The sequence below is a fragment of the Saccopteryx leptura genome, chromosome 7 (assembly GCF_036850995.1).
Source record: "Saccopteryx leptura isolate mSacLep1 chromosome 7, mSacLep1_pri_phased_curated, whole genome shotgun sequence".
Lineage (NCBI taxonomy): Eukaryota > Metazoa > Chordata > Mammalia > Chiroptera > Emballonuridae > Saccopteryx > Saccopteryx leptura.
The window spans coordinates 86,735,264-86,756,762 of record NC_089509.1 but is presented as its reverse complement, the minus strand read 5'-3'; the positions used below and the strand labels follow the sequence as shown (position 1 = coordinate 86,756,762).

Genomic DNA, 21,499 nt, shown 5'->3' with positions numbered 1-21,499 from the left:
AGTGGGAGGTAGGTATAAAAAGGTTGACTACCCCTGCCTAGCCTAACACAAATGGAATATATATGCATTTAACAGTCCAAAATGGCATAGGTAAGCATACTGGGGACAGCAACTTTCTCATTCATATGCCATATGCCATGTAACTATATATTCTTTTACTGTGCGCAGCCAAACTATTCAATAGTTCACCTATGTAGTCCGTAAGTACGACACTAGTGGTGAAAGCTGAAACACTTACATCTCAATTTTCTAACGTTTTTATGAGAGTAATTATCGTAAACTCGAAATGTACTATGTGGAGACTGTCGTGACACAAGGACACCCTGTAATATGTAAATGTTTGCTTTTACAGCTTTCTCCTAAGAACTAGTGACAAGTTACTTTGAAACTAGTTGATTTTGTTACAGGAAACCATATCTGTTAACATGAAATGCTTTTTTTTTTGTAGAAAATTGTTTGTTCACTTTAACTTGGTAGCTATCTGTTATATGGAATTAAAATGTTCACCAACCTTATTTGTGATAGGTAATTGCTGTCTATGACCTTTTTGATCTCATAATGAACTCAATCAGAGCATTAAAAGGTAAGGTATCTGAAAGTCTATTGTCTTTGTAAAATTAATTGAAGTAAGTAGAGTTAATAAATGATTCTAACAGATTAAATTAAAAATATGCAATAAAATCTCATTCTTTCACACTACCCAAATTTCTACTTATAGAAAAGATTGCATTAAAAGTATTATAAACAATCCATGTGGATGCTTTTGCAGAGTCACAATGGACTCTATTAAAAGAGAAAGTTTTGTGATGAAACCCATATTGCCCCAATATTAGGCATTTCTGCTGACAAAATGAAGGCAGAACTTTCTGGGAAGGACTTGGGTAAAGATAGGCACCAAAGAAAAACTCCAAAGCTATACACAACCTTTTCTAATGGGCTGGGATTGCTTCCTCTAGTTGTTTGGGTAATTTCTACCTTAGGTCTTGTCTGTAGAAGGCTAAGAAAACTCACCTCCAAGTGCGTCAGTTATTTGCTCAGAGGTGGGCTCTGGGTAGTTCCTCAGCAGGGTGTAGATGGACATCACCATCCCTGGGCTGCAGAAACCACACTGCGTGCCGTGACATTTGGCAAGTCTTTCCTGGGGAGAAATGGTACATTATTTATGCTTTAAGCCTGTTATTTCCTTATCATGGGCAGCAGACAAGAGATAAAGAGAGTGAGAAATGACAATTTATTTTGTCTACTCTATACACAGAACCTAAACCATGAAGATATAAATGAGAGACATGACTGGATTCTTCTGTGCGTATCTGATCCATATGTCTCTCCCAGGGCACTCAACCAGCTGTCTCAGCATTCTTCAAATAGCATGACCTCTGAGATGAAAGTCATATACTTTATACCTAGCTAAAATGCCAGACATTCAATAATATTTCAATAACTGTGTATGGTACTTAATGGGTACCAAATTATTGAGAGGATCACTTTGTAAGTTATGTAAATGTCTAACCACTATGCTGTATACCTGAAACTAATATAATATTAAATGTCAACTGTAACAGGAAAATAAAAAAGAATTACTTTAATACAAAAATGGCATATTTACCCATGAAAAATAATGTGGATTATAAAAAAAAGAAAGGACAGACATTGTTTCAATACTATAGGGAAATATGCTGTGTTGAATTTATTGCTAAATGGCAAGTTGTTTTAGAAGTGGCTTATAAACTTGCTGTAAATGTGATGGTAAATGTTTAACAACTGGATCTCTGGGCAAAAAACTCCCTCATTTTTGTAGTTTCTACCAATTTAGTTGTGCAAATATTTTCAATAGGGCTGATGTCCAGCTTCCAATGTGATGTCATTGAATGTGGATCTAGGAAGAATTGCACAGTGATACACCATTCTGAGGCATTTCCATTAAGTAGATACAATAGGCAAATAATCTCAAGAGCATAAATAATAGTAAAATAATTAGGAGATGATAAATGTTGATATTTATTAACATTTTTAACATTACTTATTTAATTTTAAGTTTGTATAGTTTGTTAATAATGGCTGTGTTTAAAGAATGGCTCTCAAAATTCCTGAAAATTTAACAATCGTCTCTCAGAGGCTACTACAAGCCTGTTCCAAGGCACTACTGAACAAATCTACTATAAGTACTGTCAAGACTTGAGAGAGGCTTCCAGTCAAGATGGTAGAGTAGGTAAAGGCCATGCTTGACTTCTTCCATGACAACATCAAAATTACAACTATTTTATAAAATAGCTGCCACCAAAAACCACATGAAAATTAGCTGAACAGAATTCCAATAACTAAGGATATAAAAAGGAAGAAACATTGTGACTGTTAGGAAGGGCAGAGATGCAAAACGATCTGGTCCCACACTTATATGTGGTGGTGAAGAACAGGGTGTGAAACCTTGGCTGTGGAGGTTCTTGCTAAGGAGCAAAGGGTCCCAGTCTTGCACAGGGCTCCCCAGCCCAGAGCACCAATGCTAGGAATAGGAGTCCCTATAATATCTCACTGTGAAAATAAACAGAGATTCTGTCCAAGTGAGATAGAGAAGTGCTGGAGATCCAGGAATCATCTTAAAATGCCAGACCACAGATTTATTGACAAACACTTGTCCTAAGTTACACTAAAGGAAAGGCAGCTTGAAAACTGCCAGAGACATACAAGTAGTAACTGAATTGTCTGGCTTCAATATGAGGGCTAGAGGGGAAGCTCTCTCCTGGACAGAAGTACTGGAGTGCACACTATTGTTCCTTTTTTAAGCTCTCCCTCCACATAACAGGCTGTTGGGCACCACTGTTCCTACTTCAAGCCCTTTCTGATTCCAGCCTTCTGGTACAGGTGGTGCCAAATCTGAGTCTCCATAAAACTGGCTAACAGTGTTCAACTCACCCTGGTGGTTCACTGAGAATCTGCCCCACTCAACTTGTGCACAGGCTTGAATCTCTTCCAAGAAAGAGGTTTTGGCCTTCCTTATGTACTTTCCTAAGATCTTTCCAAGGTCCACAAACCCCAGAGAAGCAGCATCTGGTCCTGGAACTCCTCATACCTCTGGTACTAAAGCAACTGGCCTTTGTTTGCAGCTTAGCCTCTCCCAGGCACCTCTAAGCCCAGAATAGGTGGCAACCATCTGCAAGTCAATGTGTAGTTTCTACCTGGTGGCTTTGTGCTAGGCACAAGAAGTGATTGATCTTGGTCTGTATCAGAGATCCTGCCAAGAGGTTCCAGAAGCAACACACCTAGTTTCAGACCACAAACAGCATCAACCAATTAGCTATACAACCAATAGACCCAAAGGGTGGACATGACAGACACTTGAGCCCTGTTAAAGAAAACTGTTCCACGGCGTTAAACCCTGAAAAACATTTTGCTTGTTGTAGTCATTCCTTAAAGCCAGTTAGTCTCCGGTTATTTGTCCTACTGACATCACAACAGCAAAGGAAGTTCAACTACAATAGAAGAGTACATACAACCCATACAAAAAATACCACTGGAGTACCCAGCTCAGCTGACCAGGGAGAATGTACCATTGGGACCCACAAGACACTCACATAAAGCCACTTTGCCAAGACCAAGAGATGTAACAGACCCACCCCAAGTATAGAAACAAACACAGAAAGGCAACCTAAATGGCTGAGGAAACAAAGAAAAATGTCCTAAATAAAAGAACAGGACAAAACTCCCAAAGGAGAACTGAACAAAATGGACACTAGTAATCTACCAGATGCAGAGTTCAATACACTGCTTATAAGTATGTTCCATGAACTTAAGAGAAGAATACATAAAGTTAGTGAGAACTTCAACAAAGAAATAAGAAACATAAGAATGAAGATAAGAAAACATAAAAAAGAACCGGTTATCAGCAGTAGAGTAGATGAAGCAGAGGACTGAATCAGTGATTTGAAAGATGATTTAATAAAAAATACCCAACCCGAACAGCAAAAAGAAAAAAAAAAGAGATCTCTGGGACAACATCAAGTATACCAACATTCATATCATAAAGATACCAGGAAAAAGAGAGCTCAAGGGATTGGAAACCTATTTGATAAAATATGAAGGGAAACTTCCTTAATCTGGTGAATGAAATAGATATATAAGCCCAGGAAATGCCAAGAGTCCCAAACAAAATGAATTCAAATCAGGCACAACAAGGGACATCAATTAAAATGCAAAAGGTTTCAGACAAAGAGGAAATCTTAAAAGAAACTAGAGAAAAGCAGTTAGTTATATACTCCCATTATGTAGCTCCCATAATACTATCAATCTGATTTCTGAACAAAAACCTGTCAGATCAAAAGGGACTGGTGAAGAATATTGAAAGTTACATAAAGTAGAAACCTACAACCAAAACTACTCTAGTCATCAAGGCTATCAATTGAAATCAAAAGAAAGATAAAGAAATTTCCACACCAAAAAAAGTAAGGGAGTTCATTATCACCAAACCAGTATTACAGGAAATGTTAAAGGGACTTCTTTAAAAAGAATAAAAATGAAAAAGATAAAATGGCAACAACTACCTACCTATCAATACAAGATTGGGTAGCATTACTTATATCAGACAAAATAGATTTTACTGCATAAAGTAAAACAAAACACAAAGATGTACATCTCATAACAATAAAGAGGTCAATCCAATAAGAGAATATAAACCATATGAATATTTATGAATCCATCATAGGAAGTCCTAAATATATAAAACAAATATTGACAGACTTTAAAGGAGAGAGTAACAGTAATATAGTTACAGTAAGGAATTTAACACTCCACTGATAACAAGGGCTAGATCAACCAAACAGAAAGTCAATAAGGAAACAGCAGGCATAAATAACACAATAAATGAGATTATTTTATTGATATTATTAGAGGATTTTACCCCAAAGCAACAGAATATAATCTTTTTCAAGTATAGACAGAACATGTTCTAGCATAGGACACATGTTAGGTCTCAAAACAAGTTTCAATAAATTTAAGAAGATTGAAATATCAAGCTACTTCTCTGATTAATTATAAGAAAAAAACTAAAAAATACACAAATGAATGGAGGCTAAATAATATGCTACTAAATAATGGATGAGTTAACAATAAGATTAAGGAAGAAATAAAAAGATACCTTGAGACAAATAAAAAATATATATATAACAACCCAAAATCTGTGAGACACAGTGAAAGCAGCCTTAAGAGGAAAATTTGTAACAATACACGCCAACCTCAAAAAAAAAAATCTCAAAAAATTATCTAAACTAATACTAATAAAACTACTAAAAGAAGAACAAATAAAGTACAAAATAAGTATAAGAAAGGAAAGATAAAGGTCAAAATGAAATTAGAATCTAAAAAGACAATACAAAAGATCAATGAAACCAAGAGCTGGGTCTTTGAAAAGATGAACAGAATTGATAAACCTTTAACCAGATTCATCAAGAAAAAAAAGAGGACCCAAATAAAAAAGATAAAAATTGAAAGACAAGTGACAATACACCACTGAAATATCAGGAATTATAAGAAAATATTATGAACAGTTATATGCTAACAAATTGGGCAACTTAGAAGAAATGGATAAATTCCTAAAAACATACAATCTTCCAAGACAGATTGAAGAAGAAACAGAATTTCTGAACAGACTGATAACTACTAACCAAAAAAATCAGTAATCAAAAAATTTCCAATAAATGAAAGCCCTAGACCAGATGGCTCTCAGGGATATTTTACCAAACATTCAAATAAGAATTAACACCTATCCTTCTCAAACTCTTCCAAAAAATTGAAGAGGAGGAAAGGCACTATGCTCATTTTATGAAGCCAGTATTACCATTATTTCAAAGCTAGACAAAGGCATTACAGAAAACAATTATAGGCCAATATCCTTTATAAACATAGATGAAAAACTCTTCAACAAAACATTAGCAAACCAAATTCAATATTACATTTAGAAACATCATACACTATGATCAAGTGAGATTTATTCCTATGAAGCAAGGTTGGTTCAATATCCATAAATCAATTAACATGATATACCACATAAACAATATGAAAGATAAAAATCTTATGGTCATATCAATAGATGTAGAAAAACATTGGCAAAATATTGACTTTCCATTTATAACAAAACCTCTCAGCAAAGCAGGAATATAAGGGACATAGCATAATATGACAAACCCATAGTTAATATTATACTCATTGGGGAAAAGTTAAAAGCATTGTCCTTAAGATCGTGAACAATACAAAGATGTACACTTTTACCACATATATTCAACATAGTATTGGAAGTGCTGGCCACAACAGACAATAAAAAGAAATATAAGACATCCAAATTGGAAAGGAAGGAGTAAATCATCATTATTTGTGGATGATATTATGCTATAATAGAGAACCCTAATGAGTCCACCAGAAAACTATCAGAACTGATAAAAAGTAAAGTAGTGGGATACAAAACAAGTATTCAGAAATCGTTTGCATTTTTATACACCAATAACAAACTATCAGAAAGAAAAATTAAGAAAACAATCCCAATATACGATTGCATCAAAAATACCTAGGAATTGGACATCAGAATAACGGCAGCATGAGAGATACCCTTGATTTCTCCTTGAAATTTCAACAAATTGAACAGCTATAATTCAGTGAAGGAACCTCAGTTGGCCTCACAGGCTTGCTTGAAAGTTCTGCAAATCCAATCGACTAAATGTGGGAAGGGTGAAAACAATGCTGGAAGATAAGAAGCATTTGTGGTGGGGCTCCAGAGAGAGGAGAAAAAAGACCCAGGAACTACTGGGTCTTCTTCTGTACCAAAGACAAGAGAGAATGAGGGGAATTTGGTATGATATCAAACCAAAGCAGCAGAGCTTGGGGTCATCATTCCCATGACCTACCTAAATCCTGCACTCAGACAGAGATACAAAAATACAAATTTCAGCCCCCACAGACTCCTGGATATGGGTTCCCACCCCACATGGGTACTGAGAGTGGCAGAGACACACCCCAAAGCTGAAAAACTGAGGAGCTCTGTGTTTGGTCCCCTGCTTTGTTGGGAGATAAGAAGTAGCACTCAGAGGTCTAAGATTACCATTGTTAAAGCTATAAAACTCTCACAATAAGTACCATCCATCATTGCAACTGCAAGCCCACTTTTACCTTTGCAACAGCAGAGCTCAGCCTGGGATTTTACAGAGCTAAAATTTGTAATCCAATGCCACCTACTTGAAAAAGATAGAAAACCTCTTGGAATTTTTTTCTAATTTTTTGTTTTACTTTAGTTTTTTGTTGTTGTTTTGTTTATTATTTTTTATTTCTTTTTTTATAGTTTTCTTCTTCAATTTTTTTCTTGTTTTTTTTATTTTTCTTCTGAAGCTGGAAACGGGGAGAGACAGTCAGACAGACTCCCGCATGCGCCCAACCGGGATCCACCTGGCACGCCCACCATGGGGCGACGCTCTGCCCACCAGGGGACGATGCTCTGCCCCTCTGGGGTGTCGCTCTGCCAAGACCAGAGCCACTCTAGCGCCTGGGGCAGAGGCCAAGGAGCCATCCCCAGCGCCCGGGCCATCTTTGCTCCAATGGAGCCTTGGCTGCGGGAGGGGAAGAGAGAGACAGAGAGGAAGGAGGGGGTGGGGGTGGAGAAGCAAATGGGCGCTTCTCCTATGTGCCCTGGCCGGGAATCGAACCCAGGTCCCCCGCACGCCAGGCCGACGCTCTACCGCTGAGCCAACAGGCCAGGGCTCAATTTTTAATGTTAATTTTTTTGTTGTTGTTGTTTTTTGCTTGATTTCTTAACAATACAACTCTCAAATGACCTCAAGGCAGAAAAAAAAAAGGAATACCATGACTCCCAAGAAATGCAGTTCAGGAAGAAAATGAATAATCTCTAGAAAAAATCTCAATCACATGGAATAATCTCTAGAAAAAAATCTCAATTACATGGAATAATCTCTAGAAAAAAATCTCAATTACATGGAAACCTTGGAGTTAAATGATAGAGAATTCAAAATTCAAGTTCTGAAAATACTCAATGAGATGCGAGAAAACAGTAATTGGCAACTTAATGAGCTCAGAAAGCAAAATGAATACCTCACCAGGAAGACTAAAACTTGAAAATCAAAGATGAAGAACTCAATACATGAGTTGAAAATAAGTTAGCAAGTTTAGCTAGTGGAACAGGCCAGATAGAGGAGAGATTCAATGACATCAAAGACAGGCAACTAGGGATGCTACGGAGGGAAGAAGAGAGAGATTCAAAATTTTCAAAAAATAAGAGAATGCTATGAGAATTTTCTGACTTAATCAGGAAGAGCAATATAAGAATAATGGCTATTTCATAAGAAGAAGAAAGGGAGAAGGGAATGGAGACCTATTTAAACAAATAATTGGTGAGAACTTTCTAAGCCTAGGGAAAGAGTTAGATCCTCGAATCCAAGAAGCAAACAGAACACCAAGTTACCTCAACATAAACAGGTTTTCTGTAAGGCACACTGTAATAAAAATGTCAAATATCAATGACAAAGAATTAAACCTTAAGGCAACTAGGAAAAAGAAGAACTTAATATATCAAGGAAGGCCCCAAAGGTTATCATCAGACTTCTCAGCAGAAACTCTACAAGCCAGAAGACAGTGGACCCAAATATTCAAAGTACTAAAAGAGAGGAATTACCAACCAAAAATACTATATCCATCAGAGTTGTCCTTCAGATAGGGGAACCCCAAAGTGAAAATTTGGTTTCAGTAATAAGTAGCTTCTCAGTTGTAAGAATAGGAGATCCATAAGGGTTAGGAAATAGTTCATCTGTTTGCTAGTCTCTCTTAATGGCTCCCTGGGTTTTACTTTGAAATGTAGCAAAAAGTTTAACTTTGCAGGAATGTCAGGAAATGTTGACATTGGGAGGGTCCTGACAATTAGGAGACTTTAAATCACAATAGTTGTTTGTAAAAATCCTAGCCACAGACCAGGCGGTGGCACAGTGGATAGAGCGTTGGACTGGGATGCGGAGGACCCAGGTTCAAGACCCCGAGGTTGCCAGCTTGAGCGCAGGCTCATCTGGTTTGAGCAAAGCTCATCAGCTTGAACCCAAGGTCGCTGGCTTGAGCAAAGGGTCACTCAGTCTGCTGTAGCCCCATGGTCAAGGCACATATGAGAAAGCAGTTAATGAACTGAGGTGCCACAACTACAAAAAAACTGGTAATTGACGCTTGCCTGACCTGTGGTGGCACAGTGGATAAAGCGTTGACCTGGAAATGCTGAGGTCACAGGTTTGAAACTCTGGGCTTGCCTGTTCAAGGCACACATGGGAGTTGATGCTTCCAGCTCCTCCCCCTTCTCTCTCTCTGTCTCTCCTCTCTTTCTCTCTCTCTCTCTGTCTCTCCCACTCTTCTCTAAAAAAAAAAAAAATGAATAAATAAAAAAATGTTTAAAAAAATCCTAGCCACCTAGCCACAGGATTTACTGTGAAAAGTTAGGGCCTATGTATTAATTAGAAACTCAGTTCACCAATCTTAAATCTTTATTTTGTATCCTAAGAAAATAGGGAGTCCTTTCACAGCTAATTCCCAGAGGCACCAGGTCCCAACTATTTCTGGGAGACCCCTGACTCTGGCTGTCTTGAAGATTTACCAAGGACACCAGATAGGACCATGCTGATTGGGCCTGTGTCACATCAAAAGAATTTGCAAAGGAGATGTTTCCACAGCTGAATTCTCACCTTCTGCATAATGTTATGTGACTAAAAGCACTGACTTTTACTTTTTTTCTTTTTCCCTTGAACCCTTTAAATACTGGCAGAACCAAGAGAGGGTTAAGGCAGCTAAGTGGACAGGACTCTCCTGCCTTCCAGGGTACCAGTATTTCTGAATGAAAGATACTCCTATATACTCAATCTGGTTCATTTATTTTGATTGGCTGAATGCAATGAGCTGCCCCAAACCTGGTTCTTTCTGGTAACATATTAAATGTGAAGGAGAAATAAAAACTTTTCCAGACATACAGAAGCTGAGAAAATTTATCACCAGAAAACCCCTACTGCAGGAAATACTCAAGGGGGGTTATTTGTCCAAATACAAAGGACAAAATAACACAAAACTACAAGTAAAAGCTCCAACAAGGTTACAATATAAACAAGGATAATTTGTGACAACAAAAACATAAAAGGTGAGAGGATAAAGGTCTGCAATAGCAAAGGAAGATGGAGTGCAGGAGAACTGATAAAACAAAGAACTCTTATATATGTGAAACTTTTCATCTACAATAACCTAACAGTAACCACCCATGAAAAAAACAAAACTGAAATACATAGCTTAAAAAAAAAAATAGGGGAAAAAAGCATGTAATACCACCAAGCTAAAATAACTGACAGAAACACATTGCCATTGCTTTAAAAAGTTCTGTAGACTTTAGTAAACACTTTGTCATTTTAGCTGTGTTTTGTGGTAGCATGGTGCTCAGTTACTTGTGAGACAGTTGGGGAGCACTTGGGAGTGTTTGTACACATAGTAAACCTATTATTCAGAGATCAGTATTTGGAAATATCTTAGACAGCTAGTGTTTCCCATAAACTTCTAGTTTTCCATTTCATTTTTTTTTCTCATCAAACTGGACTGTCCTTGTTTTAATTTAAATGATCACTAATCATCAGAGAAATGCAAATTAAAATCATAATGATGGAGCTGAGAAGTTAAGATATATTAAAATCAATGAATAAATTTTGGTTGATACACCAGTCTTTGAAAAGAAGCCTAGCTTTGAAGCATGGACTCTCACAAAATGAGAACTTAAAAGTACTAAGGATTTCATAGTTGGTGATCTCTTTGGAGTACCTTAGACTATGTGGGATGCCCATATCAACCCTTCGTCCCAATCAGAGTATGCTGTTACCTGCACGGGATGAATCCTGGTTTTGATGCTTCCTACACCTTCTGCTGTAGTGACAGCAGCTCCATGCAGAGAGCAGATGGGCACCAGGCACGCTGTAACTGGATAATGGCTGTGATGGAATTATGTAAAGAGAACAAGCTGGAATTATAGAAAGTGGGGGGCATAATTCAGGGGGTAGTTTCAGTCCAGGAGAAGCATGAGACTGTATTTCCTTAAGAATATAGAGAACATTAGATATAAAACTATAAACATCTGGAAGTTTTCAACAAAAGGCTTACATGTGGCTGGCATAGAATATTAGAAAGAAATGGAGCCCTGGCCGGTTAGCTCAGTGGTATAGCGTGAGCCCAGCATGTGGCTATCCTAGGTTTCATTTCTGGTCAAGGAACACAAGAGAAGCAATCATCTGCTTCTCTACCCACCCTTCTCTCTCTCTCTCTATCTCTCTCTCTCTCTCTCTCTCTCTCTCTCTCTCTTTTCTCTTCCCACAGCCATGGCTTGAATGTTTTGAGCATGTTGGCCCTGAGTGCTGAGGATGGCTCTATGGCGTCACATCAGCTCTAAAATAGCTCAGTTTCTAAGCAACAGAGCAGCAGTCCCAGATGGGCAGAGCAGTGCACTGTATGGGGCTTGCTGGGTGGATCCCAACTGGGACTCATGCAAAAGCTTGTCTCTTTGCCTCCCCTCCTTTCACTTAATTTAAAAAAAAAAATAGAAAAAGAATGAAATACATAGATAGAATAATAGTTTTCTGTAAGGTCTCCAGAGATCCTCATTCTCTATTTGATCCCCCTCATTCCAGGGAAAGGAAACCTTGCTGATCATAAGGTGATATATTGATTTATGTAAACCAATGTGGGGTAGTTAAGTCAAGTGGTTCCCAACTGTGCAAAACATTAAAAAATACAAATACTCTGGTTGAATGCTAGCCCAGTTAAATATATTCTGATGGGAAGAAAGTCTGTGGGAAAGACCTGGAGCGTAGGAAGCTGCAGGGAGAACCAGCATGGATTCTGTGTGAATGTTACAGACACCTGGAGAGAGGAGAGGAGGAGTGTATAGGAACAGAACAGTGGGAAGCTCCACATCCTTTCCAGATGTGCACATGCATGGCCTTAGCCAACACAAAGGATACCGGATCTTCTTGTTCTTGGGGTCATATCTTGACACCATAACGGTGCAGGCACCACAGCCTCCTCCCCCACAGCCGTACTTCGTGCCTGTGAGGTGGACTGGAAGGAGGAGAGTCAAGGAAAAGAGGGGTCCCAGGGGACATGGGGAAATGGCGCTGCGGTAATTCTGCCCAGAGCTGCTTCTGGCTGTGCTCACTTGGGAGTCCATGATTTTCAGCTTGCTCCTCACATAGATGCATTTGTTCATTTTGAGATGTCTTGAGAAAGCAAGGAGAAGTGTGTAGATTTACAAGTGATATCAAGTAGCGCATCAGCCTAGCATGTGGAAGTCCTGGGTTTGATTCCTGGTCAGGGCACATAGGAGAAGCGACCATCCACTAATCCACCCTTTTCCCTTCTCTCTCTCTTCTCCTCACACAGCTATGGCTCAAATGGTTTGAGCAAGTTGGCCCCAGATGCTGAGGATGGCTCTATGACCTCACCTCAAGTTCTAAAATAACTCAGGTAGTGAGCAACAGAGCACCGACCCCGGGTGGGCAGAACATCATCTCGTAGGGGACTTGCCAGGTGGATCTCAGTAAGTGTGCATGCGGGACTCTGTCTCTCTGCCTCCCTACCTCTCACTTAAAACCAAATTCATTAAGAAGTGATATCAGGGGAAGTGATAGGGTATGCTGACCAACAGTGATATTTTGAAGCTGGTAAATGGGAAATTGCAAAGCCAGTGAGGAAGGATTTGTCCTGTTGTTTGTTTTTTGTCTGTTTGTTCGTTATGCAGGGGAAAACCCAGTTCCTGGAATAGTGAGTGGAACAGGGTAGTGGGGGAAATATTGGCTAGAGTAGGAAAATGATGGGTCAGAAGTCATCACAAGGGGTTCAGTAGAAAAGGTGGCATCAGGTATATATAATTTATTAGATAAATTCGGAGAAATAAAGTGATGTTTGGAGTGTGTGTGTTGGGAAGTAGGTGTGGGGAAGAAGTAAAGACACTGGGGAAAGAGGGGATAATGTTACCTGTACGACCTGGAATCCCGGAGCCTAGCACAGTGCCTCCTTTGAGTGATGATATCAATAACAATATATTTTTAATTTATTATTTTGAAATTATATCACACAGAAAGTTGCAAAAATAGTAGCAACAGTCCTGGTCCCTGTTCCCCAGCTTCTGTAGGATGTCCCCAGTGCTGACATCCCTATGACTACAGCACAATATCAGGACCTGGGTGTCAGTTGTACACTGATAACCAGAACAGAACTGATTCAGATTTCACCCAATTACACACACTCATATCATCTAAGATGGAGCTGTGTAAACACTGCCACCATCACTCCCTCGTGCGACCCCTTTTTAGTGGCACCCAAAGCCAGGAAGCTCTCTTTGAGTATTTATTGGGGGTCCACTGGACCACTGGACCACTGGAGGTATTGAGGAGTGACAGGTGAGAAAGGCCCAGGTCTGAGGTGGGGATCTGGGAGTGCATTAGGTGTTCTTTGGAGAGTTGAAATGTTTATGAAACCTTGTTTTCTTCAATAAGGTTATGAAGAGATATGGGTGACAAGTCAATGAAATGCCCTTGTGTGAAACTATTGTCAGTGGCATGCACCCCTGAGCAGTTGGCCAGACATTTTTATATTCATGCTCCCGAATATGAATCAGTCATCAGGGTGACCAAGGGCTTCCAAAGTCATGAAGTTATTTTCCACAGAACCCCCACCTCCCGAGGGTTCACTGGAGGGTTCTCTTGGTTTTGCTCAGGTGAAAAGTACAGCGAATAAAGTACAAATCTGTCACTGCTAGGTGCATGCTCTGAACTCCAGCTAGACTCTACAAATTGACCAGGAAGTTGTTTACCCAGAACAAACACAGAGTGACTTTCTTCCGAGGTGTTAGTTCTGAAGTTCCCTTTTTAGCACCCAGTCCAGATTCATTGCAGTGAAACATAAGGATACGGACTCTCCTCAGGTAGAAGAGCAGGTTCACTTCAGGGTCGGCACTCTTCTCTGTGACCTACAGTGTGACACGAGAGAAGGGCTTTAAGAAGGTAACACGGAAATGTCATGGCAATTCTGCCCATGGTTTAGAGGGCATGTTTTTGATAGGTGGTGGCTTTACAGGAAAAATAATAATACCAAAGAAAATCTCACATTTGGAACCAGAATTCTGAAAATTTTTTGGAACATTGTTTCAATGTCTCTGAATTTTCTGGGGCAAAGGTAGGTTTGCAGGTGTATGTGAAACAGAGTTGGTTCTTATATTATTATTTATTAATTATTATATTATTTTCCATAAAAACATATGTAAACCTACCTTTGCCCCATGCTGTAGAGTATATGACAATGATAAATTCCAGGAAAGATGCAGATGGGGAAGCAGATATAAAGGTTTTGAAATTGATTCAAGACAATCCGTAACCATTGAAAACCCTAAAACAGGCTAGCCAGAGGTTTCCTAAGGGAGTCATGCGATCTTAAGGAACTGTGTTTAAGGGAGCCACCCTGATCTTTCCCCCTCCTCCCAGTGAAAGGGAGGTGCAGAAGGGAGCATGAATCTCTGCCTGCCTCCCACTCTGCATTTCAGGCTGTTACTCCCAGGAGGTCAGAGCTGACACAGGAGATGAAAGCTCCCTGCTCTCCCTGACCCAACCAGCTCCCTTCCTGGGTACAGTCAGGCAAGACTAGAGAAAACTGAAGAGAAAGTTACCTGAAATGGTAGCACTGAGCAGCAACAAAAAAAAGGACACCATTCCACTAAAGGTATTCCTATTTTTGTCACCCCAGAAATGCAACAAACCACATTAATTTTTAATAAAATGCCTCCTGTTTCCAAGCCTCTTTCTGAGTCTCCAGAAGACCTGAGGAGCCAGAAATGAACCCTGCACCCATCATGGCATTGGACAATTAAGATTCCAAATGAAGAAGGAGAAAACAAGATTAGGCTTTGGGAAATTAGTCAAAGACTGCCAACTGCAATTTGACAAATATGTAGTATTCCCAGCCATTTAATAAATGTTTCAGTAACCATATGAGAAATACTACATAAGTTGCACTCACAAAATTGTACAGTTGTCTTCTGATTCCATTAATACTTTATAGACACCAGAGAGAAAGTAGTCCTTTTCAGGTAAGTTTATGAAAAGGGGAGCCACCTAACCAGTAATCAGAGGGATGCAGAGAAAGCACACAGTAAGGCAACACTCCACACCCATCAGATTAGCAAGCCTTAGAAAGTCTGACTCTTTCAAGTATCGGCACATGACAGATTTGCAAATCATAAATTGGCAAGAAAGCACTTATCATGTGATGCCCTATGCAGGAATCTGGAAGCCACCTGGCAGGGCTTATATAATTGGCATGCTGTAATCTTATGTAGAGATCCTCTTGCCAGTGTTGGTAAGGAGGCACATGGTAGGATGTCCACTGCAGCATTTCTTGGGGTAGTGGGAAGTTGGAAGCATCTCATGTGTCTATCACTAGGGGACTGGATACGCAGAATGAAGGATGAGCACAGCCCGGAGAACTATGCATGCAGAAGTAACAAACCAGGGGTGCAAAGAGCAAAATGGTCAGATCTCAAAAACAGCAGTGAGTCACAAAAGGAGCAGAAGATGTATAAATCACAATTTTACTTTGTACATTGAGAATATACACACACTCCTGCACGGCCAAACACTCTACAACCCTTGAACAACACAGGGGTTGGGGTGTTGATCCTTCTGCACAATTGAAATTTTGTGTATAGCTTCTTATTCCCCCAAAACTTAACTATTAATAGCCCACTGGTGACTGGTGGCCTTACCAATAACATAAGTAGTTGATTAACATACAGTCTGCTTGTTATATGTATGCATTTATTTATATTGTATTCTTGCAATAAAGTAGGCTATAGAGAAAATGTGATTAAGAAATTCAGAAAAAAAAATACATTTAAAGTATTTATTGAAAAAACAACCACATGTAAGCGGACCAGTGCAAATCACACCCATGTTATTCAAGGATCAACTGCATATATTCCAAGGATAAATCTATATTTCTCAATAACTGCACGGAAAGTAATGGCAAGGATATATATTTAAAATGCACAAGAGTGGATGTATGTGGAAGAAGAAAATAAAAAGAAAATATAAAAAGCATAAGAAGAGCCTCGTCCAGACCATGATGATGACGCGCCATTGACGGAGGCGTGTGCTTTGCTCAACTCTGTGCTCCTGGCTCAAAAGAAAGGAAAAATAACCACAAAAATCACGATGAACACACCCAGATTATTTTGCCATCTATAACTTGTCTTAGAAATTTGTAAAACAGAGAAAGGTAAACACACCATATGGGGCAGCTGTGTTCGGTTTGCTCGCGGCATTACCAGGTGTAAGCACTTTGCCTGAGTAGTGTGTGACCTGGCCTCGTGGCAGTGCCATGTGCGTATGGCCTATATAAGGCTATGGGTGTTTGCGCCCAGGGGGATTGCAGATGTTCGGATTGCCCGCCCACCAGTGTGAGGGCCATTTTGCTGTTTGTTTGCCTGAGAGGCTGTTTCCGCTTCCTGTGTGTTGTGAGACTTTATTAAACAGGATGGCCCAACCCTTTGGGCTCTGCAGTTTTTTCTACCATCTGCCCGAATCCAATGTGAACCTGCTTGGTCTTGGCCACTGGCAATACACACCAAAATACCATTGTGAATTCAAAAGATTGGAGACTTGGAGAGGGAATCATCATTCTGTGATATTAAAGATAAGTGGTTTTATTTACCAGCCAAGGCAAAGCAACACAGCCTGTTTACCTGGAACTCGGATACATTCTTAGCATTTGACTTTTTATTTATTATGAATAATCACTCAGCAATTTCTTTTCTGATATTCCAGATGGCTTTAGGCCATTCAAGATCCAGACTTAATGATAAATAGTATTGCTAAAGCCATACTTTTTCTTTGTTCTTTTCTTTCTCTTTCACTTTTTGTTCATAAATTTCTTAAAAATTATGTTTCCCTGCTGTTTGATAGACAAGATTCCCAAGAATTTCTGCTTTGCTTGAAGTGCTATTTCTTCTGGGGAAGTACCTCAGTAATCTGGTTCAACTAAGGCTTGAGAAGCAAAATCATAGACATCAGCTGAATTTTCAACACTATTTCCTATTTTAATATTCTAATAGTTTTTTTCCTAATTGTTCCAAAGCACCTCAAGCTTTTTATTGATTCATTTTGCCCATACAAATACAGGCTTGAGAACAACTGAGCATTTCTTAGTTACAGCTTTTCTGCTAGTACAGGCTTGAGAACAACTGAACTTGAGTTGCCACACTTCCTCCACACTGGAGAAAGAAAGTAACTTCCATTGCTCAAGAAGAGGTGCTTGCATCTCTAAGTTAACAGGTTAGCCTGAGTGGATTAATTGAGGCAAAACCAAATTATTCTTTGCTATTATCATCTTTAATGTTACACGTGACTTTTTTCTTTTTAAGTGAGAGGAGGGGAGATAGAGAGACAGACTCTCTCATGCAACACGATGGGGATCTACCTGGCAACCCCATCTGTGGCCGTGCACCAACAAGCTATTTTTAGCACCTGAGGCAGTGGCTCCAGGAAGTCATTCTCAGTGCCTGGGCGATGTGCTCGTACCAAACCAGTCGAGCCATGTCTGGGGGAGGAGAAGATAAAGAAGAGGGAGGAGGAAGTGGAGGATAAGCAGATGGTCGCCTCTCCTGTATGCGCTGAGCCGAAATGAAACCAGAGACTTCCACACTCTGGGTTGATGCTCTACCGCTGAGCCAACTGGCTAGGGCTCGTATAGGCTTTCTATTAGAATAACATTGGTGAACCCAAGTAGAGCTAATATCCAAGTAAAGAGGAAAATGACATAGTTTTTTCTACCAATGTCAGAATTCACTCCCATTGTAATCTAACAAATAACAATGAGAGTTCCTTACTAATTCCAAAAGAAAAGTTAAGAGCAAGCAAAGACACCCATGTTTTCATAATTTTGCACTAAACTTGAATGGATGACCCATGTCCCAGTTCAAACCACTATATATGACTTGAAAAAGAGAGAAGACAGAGGTTAAATAAGAAATGGCATCATAAGAAAAAAATCAGCTTAGTTTTTGTCTGTGGTATGCAAAAATTCATATTAATCATCTCATAAACTTACCTTTTTTCCATTCACAAAAAAAATCAGCTCATCAGAATTGGGAGAAGACATCATGTCAGCACAATGAAAGATTGTCCTAAAGAGCTGATATTTGACAGCCAAAACCTGGATGCCAATCAGTTTTTGGAAAGCCCAAGCTGCAGCAGTGCCTTATAGCCACACTGCCAGATAGAGGCACCAATCAGGGCTGTCTGTCCGCCCAGCCCACAACGCACTTCAAACAGCTCTTGGCAGCACCCTGTTTCCTTCTTACCCAGGAATGAGTCAAGTCAGCATCTTAGCCGGTCTCCTTTGGAGTCCAAGACTGGTTTTCTAGGAGAATGTGTTTAAAGCCAGGGACAATAAATAAAAAGTGACTGTTACAGAGGCTACTACTATTTTTAAACTAACCAAGCCATCAATCAATACAACACTATTAAAACTCGTGAGACTAATTCTCAGGTTTGTTTGTTTATTTTTTGTTTGTTTGTTGCATTAAAGGGAAAAGGGAATCCCTTCTTTCCTCAGCATGCTCTTTTTCTTTTAAATTATTTATTTTATTTTATTTATTGAATTTTAGAGGGAGGAGGGGTGTCAGGAGGGAGAAACATCAACTCGTAGTAGTTGCTTCCCATATATACCTTGACCAGTTAAGCCTAGAGTTTTGAACCAGTGACCTCAGCACTCCAGGTTGACGCTCTGTTGGCTATACCACCACAGGCTAGGCCTCAGAGTGCTTTCTTTCTTTTTTTCTCTCTCTCTCATTCTTTCTCTAGCATTCCCATGCCTTTCCTCTCCCTTTCTTCTCTCAAGGCACACACATTTCCCTTTCTCTCTCCTAACCTCCAACAGCCCTTCTTTTGCCTCTGTAACTTGTTTCCTGAGCCCACGCAGCCCAGCTGCCTCACTTCTTCCATGGTTCACTTCTTCTACCTCTGTGACTCTCTAAAGAAATTTTTACTTGTATTTGAACAAAAAAAGCAGGGGGGGGGTCAAAGGGAAGATTCCACCAGCATGCAACTCAAACCTTCATAAAAATGTGTCTTTAAAACTCAAGTATAAAAACTTGAAACTATTCTCTTTTCTTAATATATTTTGGTACTCCTTGTTTCTTCAAATTTAAGGCTTCAAGATATCAAGCTACTTAAAACCATAAACATATACATATACCATATTTCCCCATGTATAAGACTCACCTTAATTTGGGGGCTTGAAAGTTGAAAAAAAATGTATTACATAAAGTTATTAAACTCATTTTATTCATCATAAAATTCATACAACTCCTTATCCCATGAAAAAGTGGGAAATGAAAGTTTTAAAAAATCTTTGACCACTATATAAGACACATCCAGTTTTTAGACCCCAAATTTTTTGACAAAAGGTGCAACTTATACATGGGGAAACACGGTACATCTACATAGGCTTACCATTTGCCAGAGACTGTTCTTCAATTCTACAATAACTTGGTAAATATTATCATCATCTTCTCTTTAGAGATGAAGAAACTGAGGCACAGAGACCTTAAGCACCTTGCCCCATGTCACACAGGCAACAGGTGGCAGAGGTCTTCTACAGTCTGTGTCCTTAACCTCCAGGCGAAAGCATGATAGGAAATGAGGCCAGAGGAGTCGTCAGTGGCCAGAGTATGTAGGGAAGTCATCAGAGGTTTTCTGGGGTGTGTGTGTGTATGTGATACCATCTCACTTAAGGTTTTAAAAGATTGCTTTGGCTACTTTGCAGAGAATGAAGGGTGGGGGCAAGAGTAGGAGGAGAGAGCAAATTAGAAGTTAGGACAGTGGCACAGTCAACAGATGATGAGGCTTGGACTAGCGTGACAGTGGAAGGAATGGGAAGAAGGAGCCAGATTTGCTAACAGATTGGATTTGAGGGGTGTGTGTGTGTCTGTGTGTGTGTGTGTGTGTGTGTAGGAGGAGTCAAAGATGTCTCCACAGATTTTAAGGTGAGCACATGAGTGGGGCTGTCTTTTACATTATCAATTCTATTTGGACATGTTAAATATGTGAAATCTGAGTTATAACATTCAAATGGAGGTGGTGAGTGGGTTGTTGGGTATTCAAAGCTGCCTTCTTTGTTCTCTCTCTCTTGAGAAGAGAGAGGGCTCCATGTTTGGGGCAGAATTTCACTGCAGAGATTCCAATCCAGCCTTCCTTGAAGTCCCAAGTTCTAACGTGACCAACTGGGCAGTGGGACTACACACTCCCCGACATTGATTCCTCCACAGGTCGTCTCTGAGGGCTCCTTGCCAAATAGTTTACCAATAGAACAAAGAAAGGATATTTTTTTTAAGTGAGAGTAGGGGAGATAGACTCCTGCATGTGCCCTGACTGGAATTCACCCGCCAACCTCCATTTTGGGCTGATGCTCAGACCAACCCAACTGTCCTCAGTGCCCAGGGTTAACACTCGAGCCAACCAAGCCACTGGCTGTGTGAAGGGGAAAGAGAGAGAATGGGGAGACAGAGGGGAAGAGAAACAAATGGTCATTTCTTTTTTTTCCTTTTTTCTTTTTTTTTTGTATTTTTCTGAAGCTGGAAATAGGGAGGCAGTCAGACAGACTCCCGCATGCGCCAGACCAGGATCCACCTGGCATGCCCACCAGGGGGCGATGCTCTGCCCATCTGGGGCATTGCTCTGTTGCAACCTGAGCCATTCCAGCGCCTGAGACAGAGGCCACAGAGCCATCCTCAGTGTCCTGGCCAACTTTGCTCCAATGGAGCCTTGGCTGTGGGAGAGGAAGAGAGAGACAAAGAGGAAGGAAGGGGGAGGGGTGAAGAAGCAGATGAGTGCTTCTCCTGTGTGCCCTGGCCGGGAATCAAACCTGGGACTCCTGCACGCCAGGACGTGGTCACTTCTTATGTGTGCCCTGACCGGAGATCAATAGTGGGACTTCCACAAGCTGGGCGCAGCTCTATCCACTGAGACAACCAGTGGGAAATGAAAGTTTTAAAAAATCTATGACCACAGAGAAAGAATTTATTTTAGCAGAAGGAAAAATTTGTGTAGAGTCAAGGAAGTTTAAAATTGCATAGTATGTTTCAGAGATTTATAAGCTTATTTTATTTTTGCATATGAATCGCTCAGGAATGAATGACAATAATATGAGTATCAAATAAGATCATTCAGCTGTTAAAACCATTTATTTGCCTGAAAATATCCTTGTTCTCAGGGAGCACAGGGTGTGTGTGTTTGAGTTCAGTGGGAACTCCAAAGTACTAGATGAAATTATATTTATTTCAGTGTGGTAGGATAATGAATAACTATAGGAAAAAAAGGTAACTTCAAGAAATGGTAAGTGGCCTGACCTGGCAGTGGAACAGTGGATAGAGCGTCGGACTGGGATGCTGAGAACCCAG

General features: G+C 39.9%; 1 protein-coding gene across 1 annotated transcript in view; it reads right to left on the bottom strand.

Annotated features, from left to right (window-relative positions):
- The window catches only part of LOC136378581 (aldehyde oxidase 4-like), an 81,355-nt gene extending 63,106 nt beyond the window's left edge, over positions 1-18,249 (bottom strand). The window contains exons 1-5 of the mRNA XM_066345639.1: positions 18,148-18,249; positions 13,960-14,017; positions 12,012-12,108; positions 10,877-10,985; positions 1,012-1,138 (exon numbers count right to left, since the gene is read on the bottom strand). Coding sequence (XP_066201736.1) covers positions 1,012-1,138; positions 10,877-10,985; positions 12,012-12,108; positions 13,960-14,017; positions 18,148-18,201 — 445 coding nt within the window. The 5' untranslated portion in view covers positions 18,202-18,249. The remainder of the gene's footprint in view (positions 1-1,011; positions 1,139-10,876; positions 10,986-12,011; positions 12,109-13,959; positions 14,018-18,147) is intronic.
- Between the last annotated feature and the right edge of the window lie 3,250 nt (positions 18,250-21,499).